The sequence below is a fragment of the Oryctolagus cuniculus genome, chromosome 11, assembly GCF_964237555.1.
Source record: "Oryctolagus cuniculus chromosome 11, mOryCun1.1, whole genome shotgun sequence".
NCBI classification, from domain to species: Eukaryota; Metazoa; Chordata; class Mammalia; order Lagomorpha; family Leporidae; genus Oryctolagus; species Oryctolagus cuniculus.
Window position 1 is genome coordinate 30,951,805 of NC_091442.1, and position 22,883 is coordinate 30,974,687.

Consider the following 22,883-nt stretch of genomic DNA (forward strand, 5'->3'; position numbering starts at 1 on the left):
GATTTTATTTATTTATTTGAGAGGTAGAGTTACAGAGAGAAAGGTCTTTCATCTGCTGGTTCACTCCCCAAATGGCCACATGGCAAAAGCTGGGCCAATCCGGAGCCAGGAGCAAGGAGCTTCTTCTGGTCCTCCTATGTGGGTGCAAGGGCCTGAGTGTTTGAGCCATTTTCCATTGCTTTCCAAGATGGTAAATAGAGAACTGGATGGGAAGAGGAGTAGGTGAGCGTGAGCCATAGGGGATGCAGGTACTGCAGGTGGAGGCTTAGCCTACTATGCCACAGCCCCAGCCCCTTTTCCCAGTTCTCTGTTCTCTGACATCGTAAGAGCTCTGGAATCAGGAAACCAGTTCTCTCCTTGCCCAGAGAACTGTCAAATCTTCATGAAATGGGGCAGATACTACCTACCTTCCCCAGGGCATGAATTGGGTGGACTCATAGGAAGCACAAGTGATAGCCTTGATTATGTTAGCTTTCTGATTCTTTTAGCTATGTAGCATGAGCTCTATTACTGTTGACCCTAGTCATTGGGGAAGGTGGAACCTGATTTCACTCTAACATTGCTTTGCATAACTTTGGCTTGACCTCTTGGTATCCCTTTTGCTTGCCCTTGGGGCTGAGTTGACTGCGACAGCCTATAAACCTGCCTGGCAGTGCAAAGTATGCGCCTGAGTGGCCTGACCCAGATATTGGGGATGTGTTGGCGGAGTGAGGCCAGTTACTGAAGAAAAGCACATGTGTGGGACAAAGGCCCTGGGTTACAACATTGGAGGTAGAGTGGGGGAGGCTGTACCTTGACCTGACCACAGTGGGCAGTGGGCCATAATCAAAGAATGCTGGAGTCCAGAGGGCTATAAGAAGCCACTCAATCCAATGCTTTATTTTGCATATGAGACACAATCTCAGATCAGAGTTTGGATTTCCCTCTTCTGTTGTCTTTCCAATTTCCTTTCTTGACCAGGCTGTTTTATGTTATGATGAAGACACTACCACATCCAAAATCTAAAAGAAAATGCACTGGATGGGATCAGAAGAGAAGGTAGTCAAATTTATTTAAAAGAGGAACATGTATTTCCATCAAAAGTTTTAAGCTGTTTTTTTTTTTCAACTTTCATTTAATAAATATAAATTTCCAAAGTACAACTTTTGGATTAAGCTGTCTTATGGAAGCATCATAGCTTCATGCTGTGCATTCAATTGGCACTCAGTAGATGCCCTCAATAAATAGCACATGAATTAATGAGTCCAATCCAAGAATTTGGAGTGACATGATAGGGATCTTATTAATATACAAAAACTAAAACCCAGATACAGGTGGTATTGTCAACATCCAAGAAAAATACAGAAATGGGTCTCCAATAAAGGAATTTTTATTTGGGGATAAAACATTAAAATACAAGTGCAGCTGGCACACTGGCATAGACCGGATGGCCTTGGGTAGGTCTGGGGAACAACGAAATGGTGCAGCTTTACTGGGGAAAGACAGGCTCTTGGAGAGAAACTCATGCACTGCGTGCTGTCGTGGCTGCAGTGACTACTCAGGTTCCAAGGTAAAAGACTAGGGAAACTGGCCGGCGCTGCGGCTCACTAGGCTAATCCTCCGCCTAGCGGCGCCGGCACACCGGGTTCTAGTCCTGGTCGGGGCGCCGGATTCTGTCCCGGTTGCCCCTCTTCCAGGCCAGCTCTCTGCTGTGGCCCGGGAGTGCAGTGGAGGATGGCCCAGGTGCTTGGGCCCTGCACCCCATGGGAGACCAGGAGAAGCACCTGGCTCTTGGCTCCTGCCATCGGATCAGCGTGGTGCGCCGGCTGCAGCGCGCCGGCCGCGGCGGCCATTGGAGGGTGAACCAACGGCAAAAGGAAGACCTTTCTCTCTGTCTCTCTCTCTCACTGTCCACTCTGCCTGTAAACAAAAAAAAAAAAAAAAAAAAAAAAGACTAGGGAAACTGGTCTTTGCAAAAATTATTTACTTTCATTTATTTGAAAGGCAGAAAGAAATAAAGACACACACACACACGAGAGAGAGAGAGACAGAGAGAGAATCTTCCATCTACTTGTTCACTCCTCGCACTCCTACAACAGCAGGGCTGGGCCAGGCCAAAGCCAGAAACCTGGAAATCAATCCAAGTCTCCCATGTGGATGGCAAGGATCCAGGTAGTTGAACCATTACCTGCTGCTTCCCAGGCACAGCAGGAAGCTGAATCGGTAGAGGAATTGAGGCTTGAACCCGTGCAGTCTGATACCAGCTGCAGGCATCCCCAACAACAGTGACTTAAGCTATTGCACCAGGCATCCACCCCGGAAGCTGTTCTTAAGTCATCTAATCTGGTGGTAGCCACACGGGGTTTCATGGAACACTGGGCTCAAGGTGGCTTAATTTCCTGGGGTCCTACGCTTTGTTTAACAAGAAGCGTTCTTAGCTAAAGAAGTCTGAGAAGCTACCATCCCAAGGACAGCAGGGGTGCAGGGCCAGGACAAACAATGAGGGAAGGGAACAGGCTGATCCGCTCCTCCCACCCCTTTTCAATGGCACTCAGTATTTCCACCCGGCTTCACTTCAGTGAGGCACAGCAGAGGAAGAAATCTTAACTTGGGCAAGGGTCGAGGGCTGCCATCCAGATTTCCGGGGCTTCCTGGTCATGACATGAGGTGGGGGGAAGGGGAAGCAAAGAAAGATGCCCTTCCCCTTCCACTGAGAGATTTTGGGGAGGAGGCAGGAATATCGCGTCTGTGTGGAAAATAACGAAAACAGAGATAAAGACACTGAATGTAGAAGTGAAAAAGAAATAAGTGAGTTAAAGAGTATCTTAGTGATCTCAGAAAACAAATATTGCAAAATGCCTTGGCTTCTAGTGCCTACAACTACAAGACACGTCTCCAAATGACAGACTTTCATTTCCTTCCTTTGTAATCTTGGGACTGAAGGTGAAATGTTCCTAGAGTCAAAGAAAATATTGTCTACACACCTCATTTCCTGTTGGGTGGACTCCTACCTGCCCCAGCTAACTCAGGGGCAGCCACTCTCCCTAAAGCCCCTGGTTCTTTCCTTCCAGCCCAAGCCTAGTGTGAGGACACTCAGCTCCAGGTGGGGGTGGGGGAGCTTGCTGAGCAGGGCTGGGGAAGAAGGGCGAGGTTGCTAGGATAAGACAAACTTGGCTTTTTCTTAATATGCCACTGCACATTGGTGGCGTGACCCTGGGGGGGTTACTCTAACTTCCAGACCTGTTCTCTCCTTTGTAAAATGAGAACACAACTGCTCTACACTTTATAGGCCGATCTGAGAACTGCTCAAAGGGGTATCTGTGAACGGCTTGTCTACCCGTTAAGGGCCACCCATCGCTAAAACGGAAATGCATCCTCAACCTTCAGCCATTCAAATGGGAGGCCTCTGGCTTCCCTTGGAATACAAGGATCAACCAAAAAGTGCATGGGAAAATGGAATTAAGAGATAATTTTATTTTGATGCAAACTGTGGCGGGCTCCTGGTAATGAGAAAGGCCCCAGTGAAAATCCCCAGCAGTAAAGAAACCAGTAGCGATGGAAAAGCCCCTAGCCTGTAGCACTCTGCCTCTGATAGGTACCTCCTGGATTGTAATCCGCATCGCATCTCTTACTTGCCTGCCAGCCCCTTGCATGTATTTTAATAAGCCTACCTGCTCACTTCTCTCTGCTCTACTGCTGGGAATTCCTTCACCACTTGGGACCCAATCTTTGAAATCCATGCAGTTTTTTTTTCTTAATATGCATTTTCATGAACTTTTTGAAGACTCCTTGTAGACACAATTTCAAATTTGTTTTTTTTTTTTTTAAAGATCTATTTACTTATTTGAAAATCAGAACCACACAGAGAGAGGAAGAGAGAGAGAGAGAGAGAGAGAGAGGTCTTTCAATTGTTACATCACTCCCCAAATGGCGGTAATAACTGGAGCTGGATCAGACTGAAGTCAGGGGCCAGGAGCCTCCCCTAGATCTCCCATGTGGGTGCAGAGGCCCAAGCACTTGGGCCATCTTCTGCTGCTTGCCTAGGTGCATTAGCAGGGATCTGGATCAGAAGCTGGGAATTGAACCAATGTCCATATGGGATGCCGGCATTGCAGGTGGTGGCCCAGCCACTATGCCACAGCACTTGCCCCTGAATTTGTTCCTGCATCATAATAAACTTATCTTTTAATTCCATTTTTCACCAGCTTTTTCAAGTACTCTCGAATTTATTGCTTTGCTTTCTGCTACTTTTTCCAAGAGGTGGAGCTAGAAAGGGAGAAAAGAGCTCACGACAAGGCAGGAGAGGTCAGGAAACTTGGAGACAAAGCCAGGGAGAGAGGAGTTGCAACCAATAGTGAAGGTTAAGTGAGATTGCCAAGGGACTCTCTGGGGACCCAGTGATCAGCCGCTCCCTGCACCGGCAGAGAATGAGCTGGAATGCTGTAATCATGAGGAGGGGCCCATGGCAGCCCTCAGAGTTGCACTCTTCTTTCACAATAGAAAATATTCACCTTTTTAGCAACAGTGAGTGGGAAAGGACACAACTGGACCATATTTGAATACATATAAGACTTTTACTGAAAAATGTCATACAAAACCATAAAAAACCTAAAGATTCCTGCAGGTAGGAAAGCAAACGATGTGAAAAGGCACATGTTTGCTTCAAATTTCACAAGAAGTCAGCTGACTTTTTGCACCCAATATTAAAAAAAAAAAATCCTTGTGCTGCTCTTTGGAACAGTGTCCTTTAAGGTTTTCTGGTCACCCTTGTTTATTCCTTTGGGGTGTGGCCGTATGATTACCAAAGAAATGCTCCTCTGAAAGTTGCAACCAACAGAAAGTTTGGTTAAAAGCAGCAGATTCCTTTGGGAGTTCCATGGACCTGCCAGACAACCATGCAAACCCCAGGAAGAGAAGCAAACAGAAGGCTTGGCTCTGGTAGGATGGCCAGAGCTGTGCTTGGCAAAAGGCAGGTCACGTTTGGCATCAAAGTTAGGTTTTTTTTTTTTTTTTTTTTTAAATTTTTTGACAGGCAGAGTGGACAGTGAGAGAGACAGAGAGAAAGGTCTTCCTTTTTTTCCATTGGTTCACCCTCCAATGGCCGCTGCGCGCCGGCGCCGGCGCATCGCACTGATCCGAAGCCAGAAGCCAGGAGCCAGGTGCTTCTCCTGGTCTCTCATGAGGGTGCAGGGCCCAAGCACTTGGGCCATCCTCCACTGCACTCCCTGGCCATAGAAGAGGGCTGGCCTGGAAGAGGGGCAACCGGGACAGCATCTGGCGTCCCGACCGGGACTAGAACCCGCTGTGCCGGTGCCGCAAGGCGGAGGATTAGCCTAGTGAGCCGTGGCGCCGGCCGGCTCCTCAGCATCTTAAAGACCCAGCTAGCTCCCAGGATACAGAGAAATGACGAACGCTGAGCTGGACACAGCACCCTTAGCACCGGTTTCTGCACAGAATATTTCAAATGAGCTTCTTTGTGATATGAACCCGAGTGCTTCAGCAAGTGCTTCAGCCACCTCTGAGCTTTAAGCTTGGCCTCGGAATTCATCTGGTGGCTGGGAGCTTCATTAACCTTCACCTCTAAGGAGAGGCGGAAACAGGACTCCAGGCAGCGTTTGGCTCGGGGCAGTGGGTGCCTAGCTATGGCTGTCTCCAGGTGGCTTCAGATTGCTGAGAGCGCCCTTTGCAGATGGCTTTGTTGGGAAATAAAGCAACAGTTGGGGCTAGCAGGCATCTGAGCTCAGCCAGGTTCCCCCGAATATTGGAATTGGAGTATTCACCATATCCTTGCAACCCATGTTCTTTGCGTGGTAGGAGAGAGTCCGTAAAAATCACACTAAAATATTTTCTGATGTTTCCATTTGCCTCTCTGCTGCTTCTCACCTTCTCAAAACCACTGGGAACCAGAACAGCAAAGGACAATCCAGGCAGCCATTCAGCGGCTCACACTCCTGTTCCAGGGCAGGGAAGAGAAAGTCCCGTACTGGCTTGTGATTTACCGGAGCCAAAGAGGCCTTTAGGGGAAAGGCCAGGAGTCATAGACACACCAGGTCCAGGACGTGGGCTGAATGGCGGCCGCCAGGGGGAGCCTCAGTCCCTGAGAATGGGCCTGCTCTGTCCCCTGACGGGTGGGGGGAGACCCAACTGCACCCCTCCATGCCAGGAGACAGCTTTTATGAGCACAGAGCCCTGTGCCTATCTTCCTGGGCCCCATTCCAGAAGCGAACAGTTGAGACCTGGACCTGAGTTGAGGTTTCCCTGCACCCCTGGGTCACTCACATCTTCAAGAGGGGCTTCCAGGGGCTTGGGAGGCCCCAGGGACAGAATGGGCTTGAGGGTGGCTGTAGGAACCAAAGGACCAGATGGGTCAGCGGTCACCTTGCCAGGCATCACTGTGGGCAGACGACCCTGAGGGCCTGTGCCCTGAACCCCTGTCGCCTACTGATAGCAGGTGACCCCATCTCTCACCTCTCCAACCGCGGGACTTCGGCCTCCAGGGCACTACAGGAGAGGTCAAAGCAGTTGTATTAAGCAAAGCCCTATTTCTTTCCATACCTGAGTTTGTGGGATAAGATTTGCACATGCTCCGTGTGATTTTTACCTGTCTGTCTGCTTCCCTGACATCGCGATGAGGAACAGAAGCACGGGGCCTCACTGGCAGGCTCTGCACAGCAAAACTGGTGCTGCTGCTGGACCTTAGAGCCGCCTCACTGCGCCATCCTCTCCCTTTCCCACCCAGTTTTTGGAAAAGGCCACTAAGACCCCTGCTGTCCTGCTGGCAAAGTACGGAAAGGGAAGCGCCGGCCGTGTGTTTGGAACGAGGCGAGGATCCGGTGTCTCTCCACGCACAAATGCTGTTGTTTGCATGGAATCCACGCACTGGACAAGCCAGAGATCCCGTGCAGAGAAGACTCGCAGCAGGCCTGCTCCGCCTCAGTCCTGCCCGCCGGTCAGCTTGTGAAACAGGTCCTCGTCGAGTGTCTCATTCTGGTCCTTGGAGCGGGTGGACAGGAAAATGTAGCCCCCGATGTACTCGTGCACGACCTTGCAATCCGCACTCAGGCAGGTGAACGCAATGGAGACGTTTTGGTCAAACTCGATCGCCACCTGGAGGAGGGAGGAGAGAACAGCATGGAGAGAAGCTGCACAGCAGGAAGTGACCCCTGGAGCCAGGACCGCTGACGTGGCCACCACAGGGACTTCCCCCAGAGGAGCAGGAATGGCAGTTAAGAAAACCTGTCTGCTCTCCTTGCGCCCTCTTGTGGCGCCGACTTCGCCACATGTGTAAAATCTGACTGCCAGCACGCATTCACAATGTAGGTTCTGTCTCTCTTCTTTAGATTGAGAAACTTCCCAAACAATGCCTGTGTTGAGGGTCAAGATGCTTTGCAGACTCTTTCCTGGAAAGTATAAGGTCTTCCCAAATTTCCCAACAGCCACTGCCCTGTGAACCTTCCCAGCTGAAGGTCATAAACCAGAAGCACGGGGAGAGCTGTCACTGGTTCTCAGCCTGAACTGTCTGCAGGAGTCACCCGAGCAGCTCTAATGATGTCTGACATTCAGCTCCCACCCCAAGCCTGATGTAAGTGGTCTTTGGCATGGCGTGGGCAGTGGCATGTCAAAATTCCCCAGATCTAGGCCGACCTTGTGGCGAGGCTGGTTAAGCCACCGCCTGAGCCCCAACATCCCATAGGGGGCTGGTTTGAGTCCAGGCTGCTCCACTGCAGATCCAGCTTCCTGCTAATGCCCTGGGAAAGCAGCAGAAGATGGCCCAAGTCCTTGGGTCCCTGCACTCCACAGGGGATGAAGCTGCCTGCCTCCGCCTGGCCCAGCCCTGGACGTTGTGGCCATTTGGGGAGTGAACCAGCAGATGGAAGATTTCTCTCTCCCTGTGCCTCCTCTCTCTTTCTGTAACTCTGCCTTTTAAATAAATAAATAAATAAAATTTAAAAAGAAAAAACCGCCCCAGATGATTGAAATATCCACAAAGATTTTAGAGCCACTGCCTTAGAGGTTATCTAATCTCAGAGCTTCATTCTACAAACGAGGGCCCAGGTGGTTATCAGCATCCTGCGTTCTTAAAAACAAGTGTGGGTCACCTACCACCTGCTGCATTGTAGGTTTTCTTTTTCTTTCTTTTTTTTTTTTTTGACAGGCAGAGTGGATAGTGAGAGAGAGAGACAGAGAGAAAGGTCTTCCTTTTGCCGTTGGTTCACCCTCCAATGGCCGCCACGGCTGGCGCGCTGCAGCCGGTGCACTGCACTGATCCAAAGGCAGGAGCCAGGTGCTTCTCCTGGTCTCCCATGGGGTGCAGGGCCCAAGCACTTGGGCCATCCTCCACTGCCTTCCTGGGCCACAGCAGAGAGCTGGCCTGGAAGAGGGGCAACCGGGAAAGAATCCGGCGCCCCGACCAGGACTAGAACCCAGTGTGCTGGCGGCGCTAGGCGGAGGATTAGCCTATTGAGCTGCGGCGCTGGCCTGTAGGTTTTCTATTGGGAAAATGAGAGCATTCCGTCATGGGGGAGCAACATCAGCTTGCTTTCAATTAGCAATAGGTGCCAGAGTGCCTCTGACTTCACCTGAGTAACTCCCCATGGTTTTAGTCCCAGGGTGGGACATCATGGGAGGCTGTAACCCAGGCTAAGTCACAGGAAGCTAAGCTATTCTCAGGTATCCCTGTGCACCCCACCTGCAGGTTTCCTCTCTGGGGACTGAACTGCTCTCCTGGGTGTAACTGAACTTTTCAGTTCTCAACCAGTTAGATGTCTTGGCAGCCAGATGGATGGGGATTTATTTCATAATGTTCAGGATTTATTTCATACAACAGTCACATTCAGGTGGTTTCTGCTGAGGGATTATCATCAGTCTAAGTCTCATGCAATCCTATACTGGGTCGAAGAACATTAAATTACTCAGCAATTTTAGAGTCTGTGCAGAACATCTGCCCGGAGACCAAGCCAGCTGGCAGTGTTACTTCAAGAACATCTGGCCTGTACTTGCTAGGAGGCTGCCTGGAATTGCAGGTGATTGTGTTAACAGACAACTATTGTAGCTTGTGGCTTCTTAGCTCTAAACATAAGGATGCCTTTGTGAGATCAGAAAATCTGTAACCCTGTGGAAACATAGGTTCACAGGCTCAACACAAATATCAGCAACCTTCCCATTACCTGTCTGATTTCCCAGTTGACATTCCACTGTTTCATATTTGTGAATCTCCAGGTTGTAATTGGAACACCAGTGACTGCATCGATTCTAATCAATCTATTATAGGAAACTCCCAGAATGTCGTCTTTTTTGCTTCCTTTAAATCTGAAAAAAATTATATTAGTCAAGAGAAGCAACTTTCCACTCACATGCAACTTCTTAAGGATTAGAGAACAAGCTGCTACAGGAGATAATTAAAGCCATCCTGAAGAATTCTTTAAGTGAAACTGACATCAGAGGAAAGTAAGCTAAGAAGTCAAATCAACTCACTCAAAGCTGGTGCCAAGTGTGTATGCCAGGCACCCTCTGGGCCCCAGGGATTCAGTGGTGAACTAAGTGTGTAGAGCTGATTCTCACGAGGGAGTGACCCAGGAGGAAGTCTAGGGAGAGGGTATCCCAGGCAGAGGGCATAGCCACTTTTTCTGTTTGTGTTTTGCTTTATTCTGCATGCTGCAGGACCTGCTAGGTGGCCAAGGTGACTGACACAGAGGAGGAGGGGGAGGAGCTTGAGGTAGAGAGCACAGCTCTTGTAGTCTATTGCAAGGACTTGGCGTTCCCTCTGGGTGAGACAGGGAGCCTTCACGTGGCACTGAGCAGAAGCCTGACATGGTCTGACTTCAACTTTAAAAGGATCATTCTGGCTACAACACTGGCAAGGAGATCAGGTGGGATCTCTGTGGAATAGGCCCACAAGTTGTGGTGAAGGTGCTAAGAAGTGGTCAAGAGGTGGGCATTGTGGTGCAGTCTCTTTGTGTGTCTCTTTCTGTTGCTCTACCTTTCAAATAACTAAGAAGTGGCCATATACCCTGTATGCTTTAAAGGCAGAGTCAATGGGATTTGGTGATGGACAGGACATTGGTATAAGAGAAGGAGCAGTGCCAAGGATGACCCTAAGGTGGGGTTGGTGCTGTGGCATAGTAAGTAAAGCATCTGCCTGAAGCACTGGTGTACCATATCGTCACATATGGGCACTGGTTTGAGTTCTGGCTGCTCCACTTCCGATCCAGCTCCTTGCTAATGACCTGGGAAAGCAGTAGAAGATGGCCCAAGTGCTTGGGCCTCTGCACTCGCGTAAGAGACCTGGAAGAAGCTCCTGGCTCCTGGCTTTGGATAGGCCCAGCTCCAGCCATTAAAGCCACTTGGGGAGTGACTTGGTGGATGGAAGACCTCTCTCTGTAACTCTACCTCTCAAGTAACATAAATCTTAAAAAAAAAATGACCCCAAGGGATTTGGCTTGACTATCTGGAGGGAGGGGTTGCCACTTAATGGAGATGCGGAAGAATGGAGGGCGAGCAGGTCTGGGGGAAACATTCGGAGTTTTGGACATGTTAAGATGGGCTGTCTGAATGGGAGAAAATATTTGCAAATTATGCAACTGATAAAAGATTAATAACCAGAATCTACAAAGAGATCAAGAAACTCCACAATGACAAAACAAACAACCCACTTAAGAGATGAGCCAAGGACCTAAATAGACATTTTTCAAAAGAGGAAATCCAAACGTCCAATAGACACATGAAAAAATGTTCAGGATCACTAGTTATCAGGGAAATGCAAATCAAAACCACAATGAGGTTTCACCTTACCCCTGTTAGAATGGCCCTCATACAGAAATCAACTAACAACAGATGCTGGCGAGGATGTGGGGAAAAAGGCACACTAATCCACTGTTGGTGGAAATGCAAACAGGTAAAGCCACTATGGAAGACAGTTTGGAGATTCCTCAGAAACCTGAATGTAGCCTTACCACATGACCCAGCCATCCCTCTCCTCAGAATTTACCCAAAGGAAATTAAATTGGCACATAAAAGAGCTATCTGCACCTCAATGTTTACGGCAGCTCAATTCACAATAGCTAAGACTTGGAATTAACCTGAATGCCCATCAACAGAAGACTGGATAAAAAAATTATGGGATATGTACTCTGTAGAATACTACACCGTGATAAAAAAAATGAAATCCGGTCATTAGCAACAAAATGGAGGAATCTGGAAAATATCATGCTGAGTGTAATAAGCCAGCCCCAAGGGACAAATATAATATGTTTTCCCTGATCTGTGACAACTAACTGAGCATCTAAAAGGAAACCTGTAGAAGTGAAACAGACACTATGAGAAACAATGACTTGATCAGCCCTTGTCCTGACTGTTGAGGAACAGCTTAGTATTTTATTCTTTTTAGTATTTTCTTATTCTACTTAATACGTTGGATGAACTCTTTAATTAATACACAAGTATTCTTAGGTGTTTAAAGTTAACTGAAAATTGATCCCTGTTAAAAATAAGAGTGGAGGCCGGCGCCACAGCTCACTAGGCTAATCCCCTTCCTGCGGCGCCGGCACACCGGGTTCTAGTCCCGGCCAGGGTGCTGGAATCTGTCCCGGTTGCTCCTCTTCCAGTCCAGCTCTCTGCTGTGGCCCGGGAGTGCAGTGGAGGATGGCCCAAGTGCTTGGGCCCTGCACCCCCATGGGAGACCAGGAGAAGCACCTGGCTCCTGGCTTCAGATCAGCGCGGTGTGCCGGCCACAGCGTGCACCGGCTGTGGCAGCAATTAGGGGGTGAACCAATGGAAAAAGGAAGACCTTTCTCTCTGTCTCTCTCTCTCACTGTCCACTCTGCCTGTCAAAAAAATAAATAAAAAATAAAAAAGAAGGTTGAACTTGGTGTGGGGTTTCAGCCTGAAAAAAAAAAAAGAGTGGGAATAAGAGAGGGAGGAGATGTACAGTTTGGCACACACTTATTTGGGCTTACCCCTAATGGTAGAGCAGGAAATGTGCCATGGAATTCCAAATCTCATTAAGTTGGCATGTACTAATGCCATCTTACTATTAAAGTGATCAGTTTAAGTTCATAATTGATCGTAAAGATAGGATTAAGTGTCAAAGGGATCACATAAATAAGACCAGTGTCTGCTAGTAATAACTTACAGAATTTAAAAGGAGAGAACTATCCAACGTGGTAAGCAGGATACACAGCAGACTCATAGAATGGTAAATGCCCTAAACAGCACTCTGGCCTCAGAATTAGCCCTTAAGGCATTAGGATCTGGCTAAAAAGTCCATGAGAGCTTCTCAGGCATGGAAAGCCAAGACACTGTGGCAAAAATATGAAAAGATGAAAGATCTGAAAAGATGAAAGACCTACATGAAAGATCTCTGTGAGTGTGATCCCAGTAAGGAATGGGCCATCAAAGAAGGAGGTACCTTTCTCTGAAGGGAGAAGAGAACTTCCACTTTGACTATGGCCTTGTCTAAATAAGATTGGAGTTGGTGAACTCGGGAGGCTTCCATGGCCTTAGCAGCTCATGACAAGAGCCTCAGCTGATTACTGACGTCATAAATAAGAGTGTCAATCATTAAATCAACAACAGGAGTCACTGTGCACTTGCTCCCCATGTAGGATTTCTGTCCTTAACGTGCTGTACTATGTGAATTAATGGTAAAACTAGTATTCAAACAGTACTTTATACTTTGTGTGTCTGTGTGGGTGCAAACTGTTGAAATCTTTACTTAGTATATACTAAGTTGATCTTCTGTATATAAAGAAAATTAAAAATGAATCTTAATGAGGAATGGAATGGGAGTGGGAGTAGGAGATGTGATGGTTTGTGGGTGGCAGGGTGGCTTTTTGGGGAAAAACCACTATAATCTAGAAGTTGTCCTTTCAAAATTTATATTTATTAAATAAAAGTTTTCTAAAAAAATAAAGACGGGATGTCTATTAGTGATCCAAGGGTAGATAGATTTATGAATTTGTAGTTCAAGAGAGAGAGAGAGTTCTGGGGCTCAAGATACACATTTCAGAAGGATTAGCATTCAGGTGAACCAGCGGATTGACTGAGTCCAAGCAGATGGATATAGTTTGAGAAGAGAAGTGCTTCAAGAACTGAGGTTTGGGCACTCCAGTATTATAAAAAGTTGGGAGGATGAGAAAGAACAAAGGAGAACAAAAGAACTGGCCAGTGAGGGAGGGGAAAACCGAGAGTTGGCTGTGCTGGGTCAAGGGGGAGGGCATGGATTCAGCAAAGCAAAGGTCATGGGTGCCAATGGGTGACCTTGATGAGAGCAAGTGCAGAGGCCTTGGGAGGGCTGACTGGAATGTGTTTAAGAGAGAAAGGAAGTGGAAAACAGCAAGTAGATATAACACACTCAAGAAGTTCTGCTGTAGGAGCAGAGGTTTGGCCTAGTGGTTAAGATGCCTGCATTCCATATTGGAGTGCTTGGGTTCAACACCCATCTTGGGCTCCCAGCTCCAACTTCCTGCTAATGCAGGCCCTGGGAGGCAGCAGCAGGGGACAGCTCTCCCTGCCACCCACAGGGGAGACCTGGATTGACTTTGCAGCTGCTGGCGTTGGCTTCAGCTCAGTCTTGGCCACTGTGGGTATTTGGGGGAGTGAATAAGTGGATGGACACATGCACACTCCCTCTCTGTTTACCTGTCTCTCTGCCTCTCAAAGAAATTAATAAAAATAATGAATAAAGGGTTCTGCTGACAAGAGGGGCAGAGGTCGGGGACTCTGGAGGGAACAGGAGGCTGGGAAGCTGCTGTGAAAATGGATGGAGCAAAGAGAGAAAAATACCATTTGAGAGAAACAGTCTTAGTTGGATAAGTGACTTCCACACTTTTCTACCTCCTCCTTATCACCCTTGATTCAAGTTTACTCCACTCTTCTTAAATCATTTAATTATTTATTCTGCCACCTTAATCCTATCAACACAAGTTTATCTGTTTCTCTCTGACCTCTGGGAACCCCCCCTCCCCAGGCCTCTCCCCAGCCTCCAGGGAACTGTGAAACAGAGACCCGGCTTCCCCTGGGGTGCACAGGGCATGTGTGTATGTGTGTGTATACACATGCTCATGTCTGTACACATGTCAGTGTCCAGCACAACACCACCCTTCCTTACTCTTTTGCTGGGATGAATAACGCAGGAGTTGCTTGTTTGGGATAGACATGGGGGGACAGATGTTAAATGAGAGATTTTTATGACCAGCTGGGTCTTTGGAAATATTCAAGAAAGACAATGAAAACTAGTTTCCTAGAAGCCAGTACATTAAGATGCAAGTCAAGACTGCAGTCCCCACATGATAAAATGAGAAAGCACTGGAGAGTACTTGCTGCACTATAGGGTTAAGTGTAGGTGTTGCTTCAATATGAACCTGACTGAACTAAATAACACACTTTGATTTACACGCACGCTGTGGAACACATTTTGGGAAATCCTTCATTTTACACCAGAGGCAGCACCGCCATGCTCAGTGGGCTCAGGAATACAGACACTGGGTTCTGCTGCCATGGCATGCCCTTGACTGGGAGGGCACCTGGACACGATGCAGAAGTTCTTTTCCTCTGTCTCAGTGTAAAAGAGAAGGGGGCAATAGCTGGGTCCCCTACAGAGTCTCTAGGCTCAGAAATCTCCAGAGACCAATGGGAACAGGAACGCTACCTGATAAGGCTGGGTGAAGGCAAGACACAGAGTTTGCTGAGACGTCTTAGTCTAGAACCCTGCAAACTCTGCAGAGCCACACTGCAAGATGTGGTGTGAGAAACACAGCAGCAAATAAGAGCCAGATGTGGAGGGAGGCCACAGACCTCCTACACTGAGAGTTGACATTCTCTGTCTGCTTTTGCAAATGAAATCTCTTTACATATTTTAAAATTTCCTTTTGCACATGTAGCAGAGTTTAAGAGGGGTTTTGACACCTTGAAAGGAGGGTATGGGAGATTGTTACGAGCAGGGGGAGAGTCTGGGCCATTTGTGAAAGGGCAGTGTTAGCAAAGACTTCCATGTTCTAGCCTATGTGAAAATAAACCCGGCTCCCAGAAGCTTTTTAACATGACACGGACAGCGAGAGAGGCAAGCCGTGGTGTGATCACCTGACAAGGTAGTAGGTGAGGCCGAATTCAGGTAGGGACTGCCACGCTGGATGAACCGCAGCTTGGCTTCGACCAGGGGCATCTGGGCCACGTTCTGGTGGGCTTCCAGGATCCGGGCCGCCAGCTGAGCAGAAACAGGAGACATCACTGACCGCGCCCTGATCGGTCCCTCACCGCCCCCCCCCCCCCCCCCCCCCCCCCCCCCCGGGCACAGTAAATGCGATGGCTGCTTGCAGCCCGACAAAGACCACTCCTTCTCCTCCACCCCTCCTCGCTCACTCTGGCTTTGTCTGCAGTGATGCCGGAGCATCACTGGGGAGAAGCAAGAGTGAGGTGAGCTAGCACACAAGCTTGTAGGGCTCATGGGAATGCAGTGTCTTGGGGTCCCTCTTGCTGGGGTTCTTGGAGAATCCCATGGACAATAGTTCCACGGAGTTATTGTTGTTTCATTTTCTGTGAAAGAGAGAGAGAGAGAGAGAGAGAGGGAGGGAGAGGGAGAGGGAGAGGGAGAGGGAGAGGGGAGAGGGAGAGGGGAGAGAGGGAGAGGGAGAGGGAGAGGGAGAAGGAGAAGGAGAAGGGAAGGAGAAGGAGAAGGAGAAAGGAGAAGGAGAAGGAGAAGGAGAAGGAGGAGAAACTTTCCATTCATTGGTTTACTTCCGAAATGCCTGCAACAGCCAGGGCCGGGCCAAATCCAAGAGCCCAGAACTCAGTCTGGGTCTCCCATATGGTTGGCAGAAATCCAAATACTTGAGCCATCACTGCTGCCCCCAGGGTGCACATTAGCAGGAGGCTGGAACCAGAAGTGGGAGCTGGGACTTGAACCCAGGCACTCTGATATGGAATGTAGGTATCCCAAGCTGTATCTTAACTCCTATGCCAAATGCCCACAACTTAGCTTTGATCTTGTGGGTTCTGAGTAATTTTTAAAAAATGTTTATTTAATTTTATCTACTTGAAAGGCAGAAGGAGAGAGAGAGAGAGAGAGAGAGAGAGAGAGAGAGAGAGAGAGATCTTCCATTTGCTGCTTCACTCCCCCAATGCCCACAACAGCCAGGGCTGGGCCAGGCCAGAACCCTGGAGCTTCATCTGGGTGTCCCATGCTGGTGGAAGTGGCCCAAGCACTTGAGTCACCATCTGCTGCCTCCCAGGATGCATTAGCAGGAAGCTGAGACTTGAACCAGCACCTTGATTCTGGATGTGGGTGTCCCAATAGCAGCCTAACCAGCTGTGCCATAATGCCCAGCCTGAATCATTTTATGCTTCATTAAGCTCAATATTGTAATATTGCCACATGCAGTCAGTAGCAAAGTCATTTGATGCAAAATTAACAATAATTTCCAATATCACCTAGTACCCAGCAGACAAATTTTTCTATCAACTGATTTTTCATGATGATGGCCTTAGAGAGATTCCTCCTTTTATTCCAGAACTCAAAGAATTTTCTGCCAACCAATGCACTAATAAGAGTAGCAGTACCTGTTTAGATTTGTGTTTTTTTGCACACCGAGGCGACACAAAACACTCCGGATTCATGTCCATGCTCTCGACACTGGAAGTCGCCTGAGATGATACATTCCAGTTTTTCATCCTCAAAAATGAAAGGATGTTGAGAACCTCTGGCTGGTAGGAGCTGTCTGCCATGGTTTTGCCCTTGGAGGCCAGGATGCAGGCAGCCATCCATTGGGCATATTGGTTCTCCTGTGGCAAACACAAGAGGGCTGAGAGGCAGGTTCAAGTGCAAAGCCACTGTGCCACAAACAAAGCAGGACTTGGGCTTTCTTCCTGGTCACAATACAAAGTCATCACCATCCACAAAGGAAAGAGGTGCACCCGTTCTGAGCGGCTGTTGGCCACCTACACTGACACTCAGTGCTCAGTGGAGTTCTAGATGCTGTCAATAGGACAGGAATGTCGGCTCTGATAAATTCCACACAGGGAACTTCATGTTTAAAGACAGTTCAAGGACACAAAGGAGCACCGTGGAGCACAGGCAGGTGGACCCCTCCCACTCCCTGACAGTCTTCCCTGATCTATGCAGGCACACGCCGCATGATACCACCAGATAGATGACAGCGCTTCCATGGTTTACAATAGATCTGAAAAACTCCTATCAGGTAGTGACATGGTTGCCATCATAATGTCATAATGTAATGCATCGCTCATGTGTTTGCGGTAACACTGTGTGGAAAGAACCTCTGACCATCATATAAGAGCACAGCACACACGGTCATGGGCAGTACATAATACTCGATATTAAGTGAGATTGCTACCATTTTATGCATTGGCTCCACTTTGCTCATTACTTCATAGTCTACTCCTTCTACTTATTGCAAAAAAGGTGACATGACAGTGTGCTGAGTCATGCTGGCAGCAGTCTCGTGCGTCTTGTGCTGGCCTGGTGTCTTGATGGCAGCTGAGGCCACGCTGAGTGACCGACCTACAGTGTCTAAGTTTGCTCAAGTGCACTCTGTGATGTTCACACTGATGAAATCGCCTGATGACACATTTATCAGATCCTTGTCTGGTTGTTAAGCAATGCATGCCTGTATTTCCATTTTCATAGCATGTCTGATTTCTGTGCAAAAAGAAAATGCTGGAAAAAAATCTTAACTGATTTCCTGTATTATTTGTGGCCTGGTTTATCCTATGTCAAGATTCTAATCCTAAGGTTGCAATCAGGGCCACTGGTGGTGGGTTCTGTCTTTCTGTGAGGCCTTCGCTCATCTCTGACCTGTGCGGGAGAACAGGAGTGGGCCCCGGAAGCTGAGGGGATGCAGTGAACAGAGGGATTGCTCCGAGCTGCAGTAGGTGTGGGACACAGAATTACTGGTCTCAGTCTGTAGTGCCTCCCCTCCCTCCGTGTCCGTACTCTTTGCTGTGCAACTCCATGGTCCCTCCCAGCAGAGCCAGGATACACTTCCTGTCCCTTGACTGTAGGCTAAGACATGTGCTTGGCTTTGGCCATGGCTGGAAGTGACAGTGTGCCGATTTCAGGTCTAAGCTATAGGAAGCCTCGTACGTTCCCAGTTGTGCTCTTGCACTTCTGCCATCCCTAGAAGAAGCGCCTCACCCTGGCAGCCTGGGGCCCAGAATAAATACAATCAGGTCAACCTACAACAGGGTCTAACCAGACCTGATGTCCAAGCAGACCTGAGAAGTTGACACCAGCCTGGATCATCCAACCACCAGCCTAACCGCAGCCTGACCGCAGGTCCTTCAGAAACGAATGCTGACTGCTGAGTGGGAGTCTGAGACATCGTGATTATTAGAAAGCAATAGCTGAGAGATACACGGTGCTCTTGCTTTGAGAAAACATCTATAAGTTTGACTATTGGGCCTATCGAAGGTGAACTGGCTTAGAATTTTTGTGGTTTTACTTACATGGTCACATCTCAAATATACTTCATTCATGCCATCAGCTACGGGGATCAGTAACTTGATTCCAAATTTTCTCCCTGCCACATTTACATCTGGCACGACTTCACAGCCTGAGGACGAAAGGCAGGGGCAAAACCGAGTCGCGATCAGTCTGTAACAGGAATATCAGCCATGCACTGAAAAGAACAAAAGCTTTACATGTTTGGTTCTTATCTGAAAAACAGAAGGGCAAGCTGATAACATTAATTAAAGGACAACTAAATGAGAATTAGGGATAATTCACATGGATGAAGAAAAATTATTTTCTCCAATCATAAAATCAATTGAATTTATTTTCCAGAGTTTTGTTAGCTATTGTAAGTCATAGGAACAATTGTGAGCTGTAAAATAAATCCAGGCAGAGGGAATTCTTTGATGGTCACCACGCTGAGAGAGTTGAGCACACTGGTTATTGAAACATTTCAATTAACAGAGAATTACCACTACATTATCAGCCATTTTCAAAAATCAGACTTGGCATTAAAGTGACATCAAATTAAACATGATTGCTTCTGAATCCAGGTTTTTCTGGATCCCACAATGCTCATGTGCCACACTTATGGACGCGATCACCACTATGTCTCGGCCAATGGACAGATTGGGAAAGAGGAGTCAGTGGAGGGCAAACAGCCAGACCTGCCACACCAAGTTCAAGGTCCCTGCCTCATGAGAAAGAGGAGCTGCAGGCGGGCTGTCATTGCCACACGGTTCCTCTAGAAGCAACTCTTGCTCTGTTTCACAGGAGTCATGTCTTCATTCTGCTTGCTGCACCATGACAAGCCATGGCCAGGCATAGGGCGCTCTTACCTCTAAGATTCAGCTTTTCTATTGGCTCTCCTTGTTCAACTTCCTTATTTTTAAAGTAGGCTATGGATGTGTCTTTGAAGACGAACCAATATTGTTTGAAAGCTTTTAACATTAGCTTCTTGGGCCTGAAAGTAAAAGTACAGTGAATGTTGAAAGCCCTGTTTAGAGACGTGGGACACATTCAAATTCTGAGCAGATCAAAATGGCTCTGCCAAATAGCAGTGCTCTTTATTTTTAAAAACATTTTCTCAAACGACTGGTTCATTTCTCAAAACTGCAAATGAGGCGTTGCTGTGAGATGAAGAAGTTAGTGGAAAGGACCGAGTCGCACCATCTGGGTCCACACCCTGACTCTGACCTGTTCCCCTGAGAGAGGCACTGCATCTTCACTGTGGACAGGGACGGGGCAGTCTCCACATCTCATGGCTTCTGTCAAAATGGAATGAGGTTATCCACATGAAGTGCTCGTCACAGTCTCTGGCACAACCGCCACGCTGCTGAGAAATCTACACGAATGTGGTGACGGGAAATCTCAGCACGCTTCTGGGAGCTGAAAGATCGACAGGAAATGAGCAACTTCTCCTGCATTTTCCTCTTGATCCTTAGGAGAAAGCACTAGAGAATTCCAGAGGGCCACAGGAAGGTTGGCAGTGCTAATGGCAGGTGTACAGCTTGGGTTATTCAAATGGGAGATGAGAAACAAAGGTAGGAGGTAGGAAAAGGGGCAGAAATAGGTAAAGGAAAGAAAAATGAGCTGCATGTGATTCAGTAGAACAATCCTGGCCTTGGGGGCAGAGCAGGCATCTTATGCCAGAGTTGTGGATTTCTGTGTTTAAGAATGGCAGAGAGGATGTGAAGGTGCCACTTGGATACCCACAATCCCATACTGGAGTGTCTGGGTTTGCATGTGTGTGTGGGGGGGGACCTTGTATCACTGGTTCACTTGTCAAATGGCCTGAAATATCTGAGGTCAAAGCCAGGAGTCAGGAATTCCATCTCCATCCAGGTCTCCCACATGGGTAGCAGGGACCCAAGTAGTTGAGCCATCACATGCTGCCTCCCAGGGTGCACACTGACAGGAAGCTGGATTGGAAGTGGAGGTGGACCTGGATCCCAGGCAGTCTGATCCAGCATGCAGGTGTCAGGTGCTGCTTAATCTGCTGCACCAGAACGCCTATCTCATTCACATAATTCTAAGGAATATATTTAAGAGATTTGTCTAATACTAAGATTCTCCAAAATTAATATTTTCAAAAGAAAATCTAAAGACACAGTCTGTAACCAAAAGGTATGGTCAGCAAGGTCTTTAGTCCTAAGCATCTAAATATTTCTCTTCATAATTAAGAATGAAACACTCCATTATAACTGGAATGAAAGAGTCTCACCAGAGCTCAAATTCCTTTGTGCATCTTGTAGCCTGCTTCCAACTCATTCACATAGCTAATACTTACTGCTCAAATTCTACACTCCAGAGACTGAAGGGGGTCAGGGGAGGGGAAGGGAGAAGAGGAGGTGGTTGGGAAGGGGATAATGTGCAGTCAGCTCTCTGTATGATCAGGTTCCCAATCCTCAGATTGAAACAACTGCAGATTGAGAATATTAGAACAAAATGCATTTGTCTGACCATGTACAGACTGTTTTCTTTGTCATGATTCCCTAAACAGTGTAACATCTATTTACATAACACTTACATTGTATTAGGTATTGTAAGTAACCCACAGATGATTAAATGTGCACCGGAGGATGTGTGTAGGTTATCGGCAAATGCTATGCCATTTTATATCAGGGACTTGAGCACCCATGGATTTTGGTATTTGTGGGGGTCCTGGAAGAAAACTCCTGTGGATACTGTGAGTTTAGATGCTGACTGAACACAAGAATAAGACAGTCTCTTCATTCCTCATGGGACTCATAGTTTAAAGGGAGAAAAATACAAAATAGGTGAAAAAAAACAAAACTTAGTATAGTACATAACAAGGGTGTGGGGAGTACTGGTGAATTCACTGAGGTCGCAGCACTTAACCCAAGAACGATGGATGAATGGGACTTAACAGGCAAAGTGCAGAGTGCAGTCAGTGCTGGCCAAGCTTTCCTTCAACACCTGCCCTGTGCTGAGTCCCAGGAACCAGGAGGGGGTGGTTTCTGTGGTAGCAGCATTTTCCTGGCTGGAGAATGATGGTGACAATCCCAGCAAGGCCGGTTAGAGCTGGACTTCAGGTGGTGTTTACCAGAATCAAAGGCAGCCAGTTAGAAATGCTCGAGGCCAAGAGGGTTCCAAGAGGGCAGAATAGGGAGGGAGCTTACTGATATAGTCCAGGAAAAGATAGTTTAGTAAAAGTGGAGATAGTGTGGTCTCAAAGAAGAATTAGGAAAAAACTGCAGAGGAAACTCTTCCGTAATTAGAGGAACATGGTGGATCTACGTGGAGGGTGTGGGTGCCCATGGCTCGGGACCCTAGCTGCTGAGAGCCTCTGCACCAACGCTTTAAAGGAAGGATGAGATGAAACTGCAGTAGCCCAAGACACTGGCAGAAAAGCAGCAGGAATAGCCTAGAGGGAACGAGGCTTGAAGCCCTGTGGGGGAAAGTACACCAGCCTAACTAGAGGAGAGAAAAAATAAAAGGGATGGTACAGACACGATTCTCTCTCTCCAATCACCTTACAAAAGCATACAAGCTGATAGAGCAGGTGCCATTTTGGACATATGTAACAGCTGCGCCAGCTTGGGGCTACGCCCAGCAATCGGCTGAGCAGAGAAACCTGACTCTGATGGGGAGCAGTAACAGCAAACTAAGACCTAGTAACTGTGTGGAGCTTTTGAATAGGGACTGTTAAAAAAAAAAAAAAAACAAACCAGGGTGTGTGGGAGAATTCACGGTGTGGCTGAGATTTTGAGTAGTCTTGGTGGGAGATGCCATGAGCTCTGGCGGCCCTGGCTACCTGGTGAGGGACATTGCAGGGGAATCTGAGCTTACACTGAGGACTGCACAGATTCTTTGTGTGGTCCTTGGGACAGAACAGATGAATGCAATACCCACTGGGGCTCACACTCAGGCACTGATCGCCGTCAAGGAGAAGAGCTCAGCTGAGGGGAATTACTTCCCTTCTGATAAGAGAGAGAGAGAGAGAGAGAGAGAGAGAGAGAGAGAGATTTACCATGCTAAACCTGGGTGTGTCACCTTAAGCACACCCTTAACCCTGAAGAACTGAACAGAGCTCTCTGGCCACCCACTACAAGCCCCTAGAGATTCATGAAAGCAGCCAATCCACTTATCTACAGATCATAGTACAATGAGAAAAGCCACCACAGTGGAAAACAAAAGGAATAAACCATCAAGTATCTCCACAAATGCTGAACAACAAATGCAACAACCCAAGAAACAAGAATAAGGAAGACAACATCATGCTCCCAAAATAACATGATAATTCAATACAAGATTATGAAGATGATGAGATAGAAGAAATGCAAGAAATGGAACTAAAAAAATTGATGATAAGAATACTTAGAAGTAATCAAAAAACAAGCACACAAACTACTGAAATCCATGCAGGACATGAAAGAAAATGTCTCCCATGAAAATGAAATCTTAAGGAGGAATAAAA

General features: G+C 47.6%; 1 protein-coding gene across 1 annotated transcript in view; it reads right to left on the reverse strand.

Moving 5' to 3' along the window:
• Positions 1–1,353: 1,353 nt before the first annotated feature.
• Positions 1,354–22,883, reverse strand: part of FERMT1 (FERM domain containing kindlin 1) — a 55,657-nt gene continuing 34,127 nt past the window's right edge. Inside the window, 7 exon segments of the mRNA XM_008256296.4 lie at positions 1,354–7,086; positions 9,147–9,288; positions 15,058–15,103; positions 15,106–15,181; positions 16,534–16,755; positions 18,439–18,545; positions 19,282–19,406. Of these exon segments, the coding sequence (XP_008254518.2) occupies positions 6,913–7,086; positions 9,147–9,288; positions 15,058–15,103; positions 15,106–15,181; positions 16,534–16,755; positions 18,439–18,545; positions 19,282–19,406 (892 nt within the window). The 3' untranslated portion in view covers positions 1,354–6,912.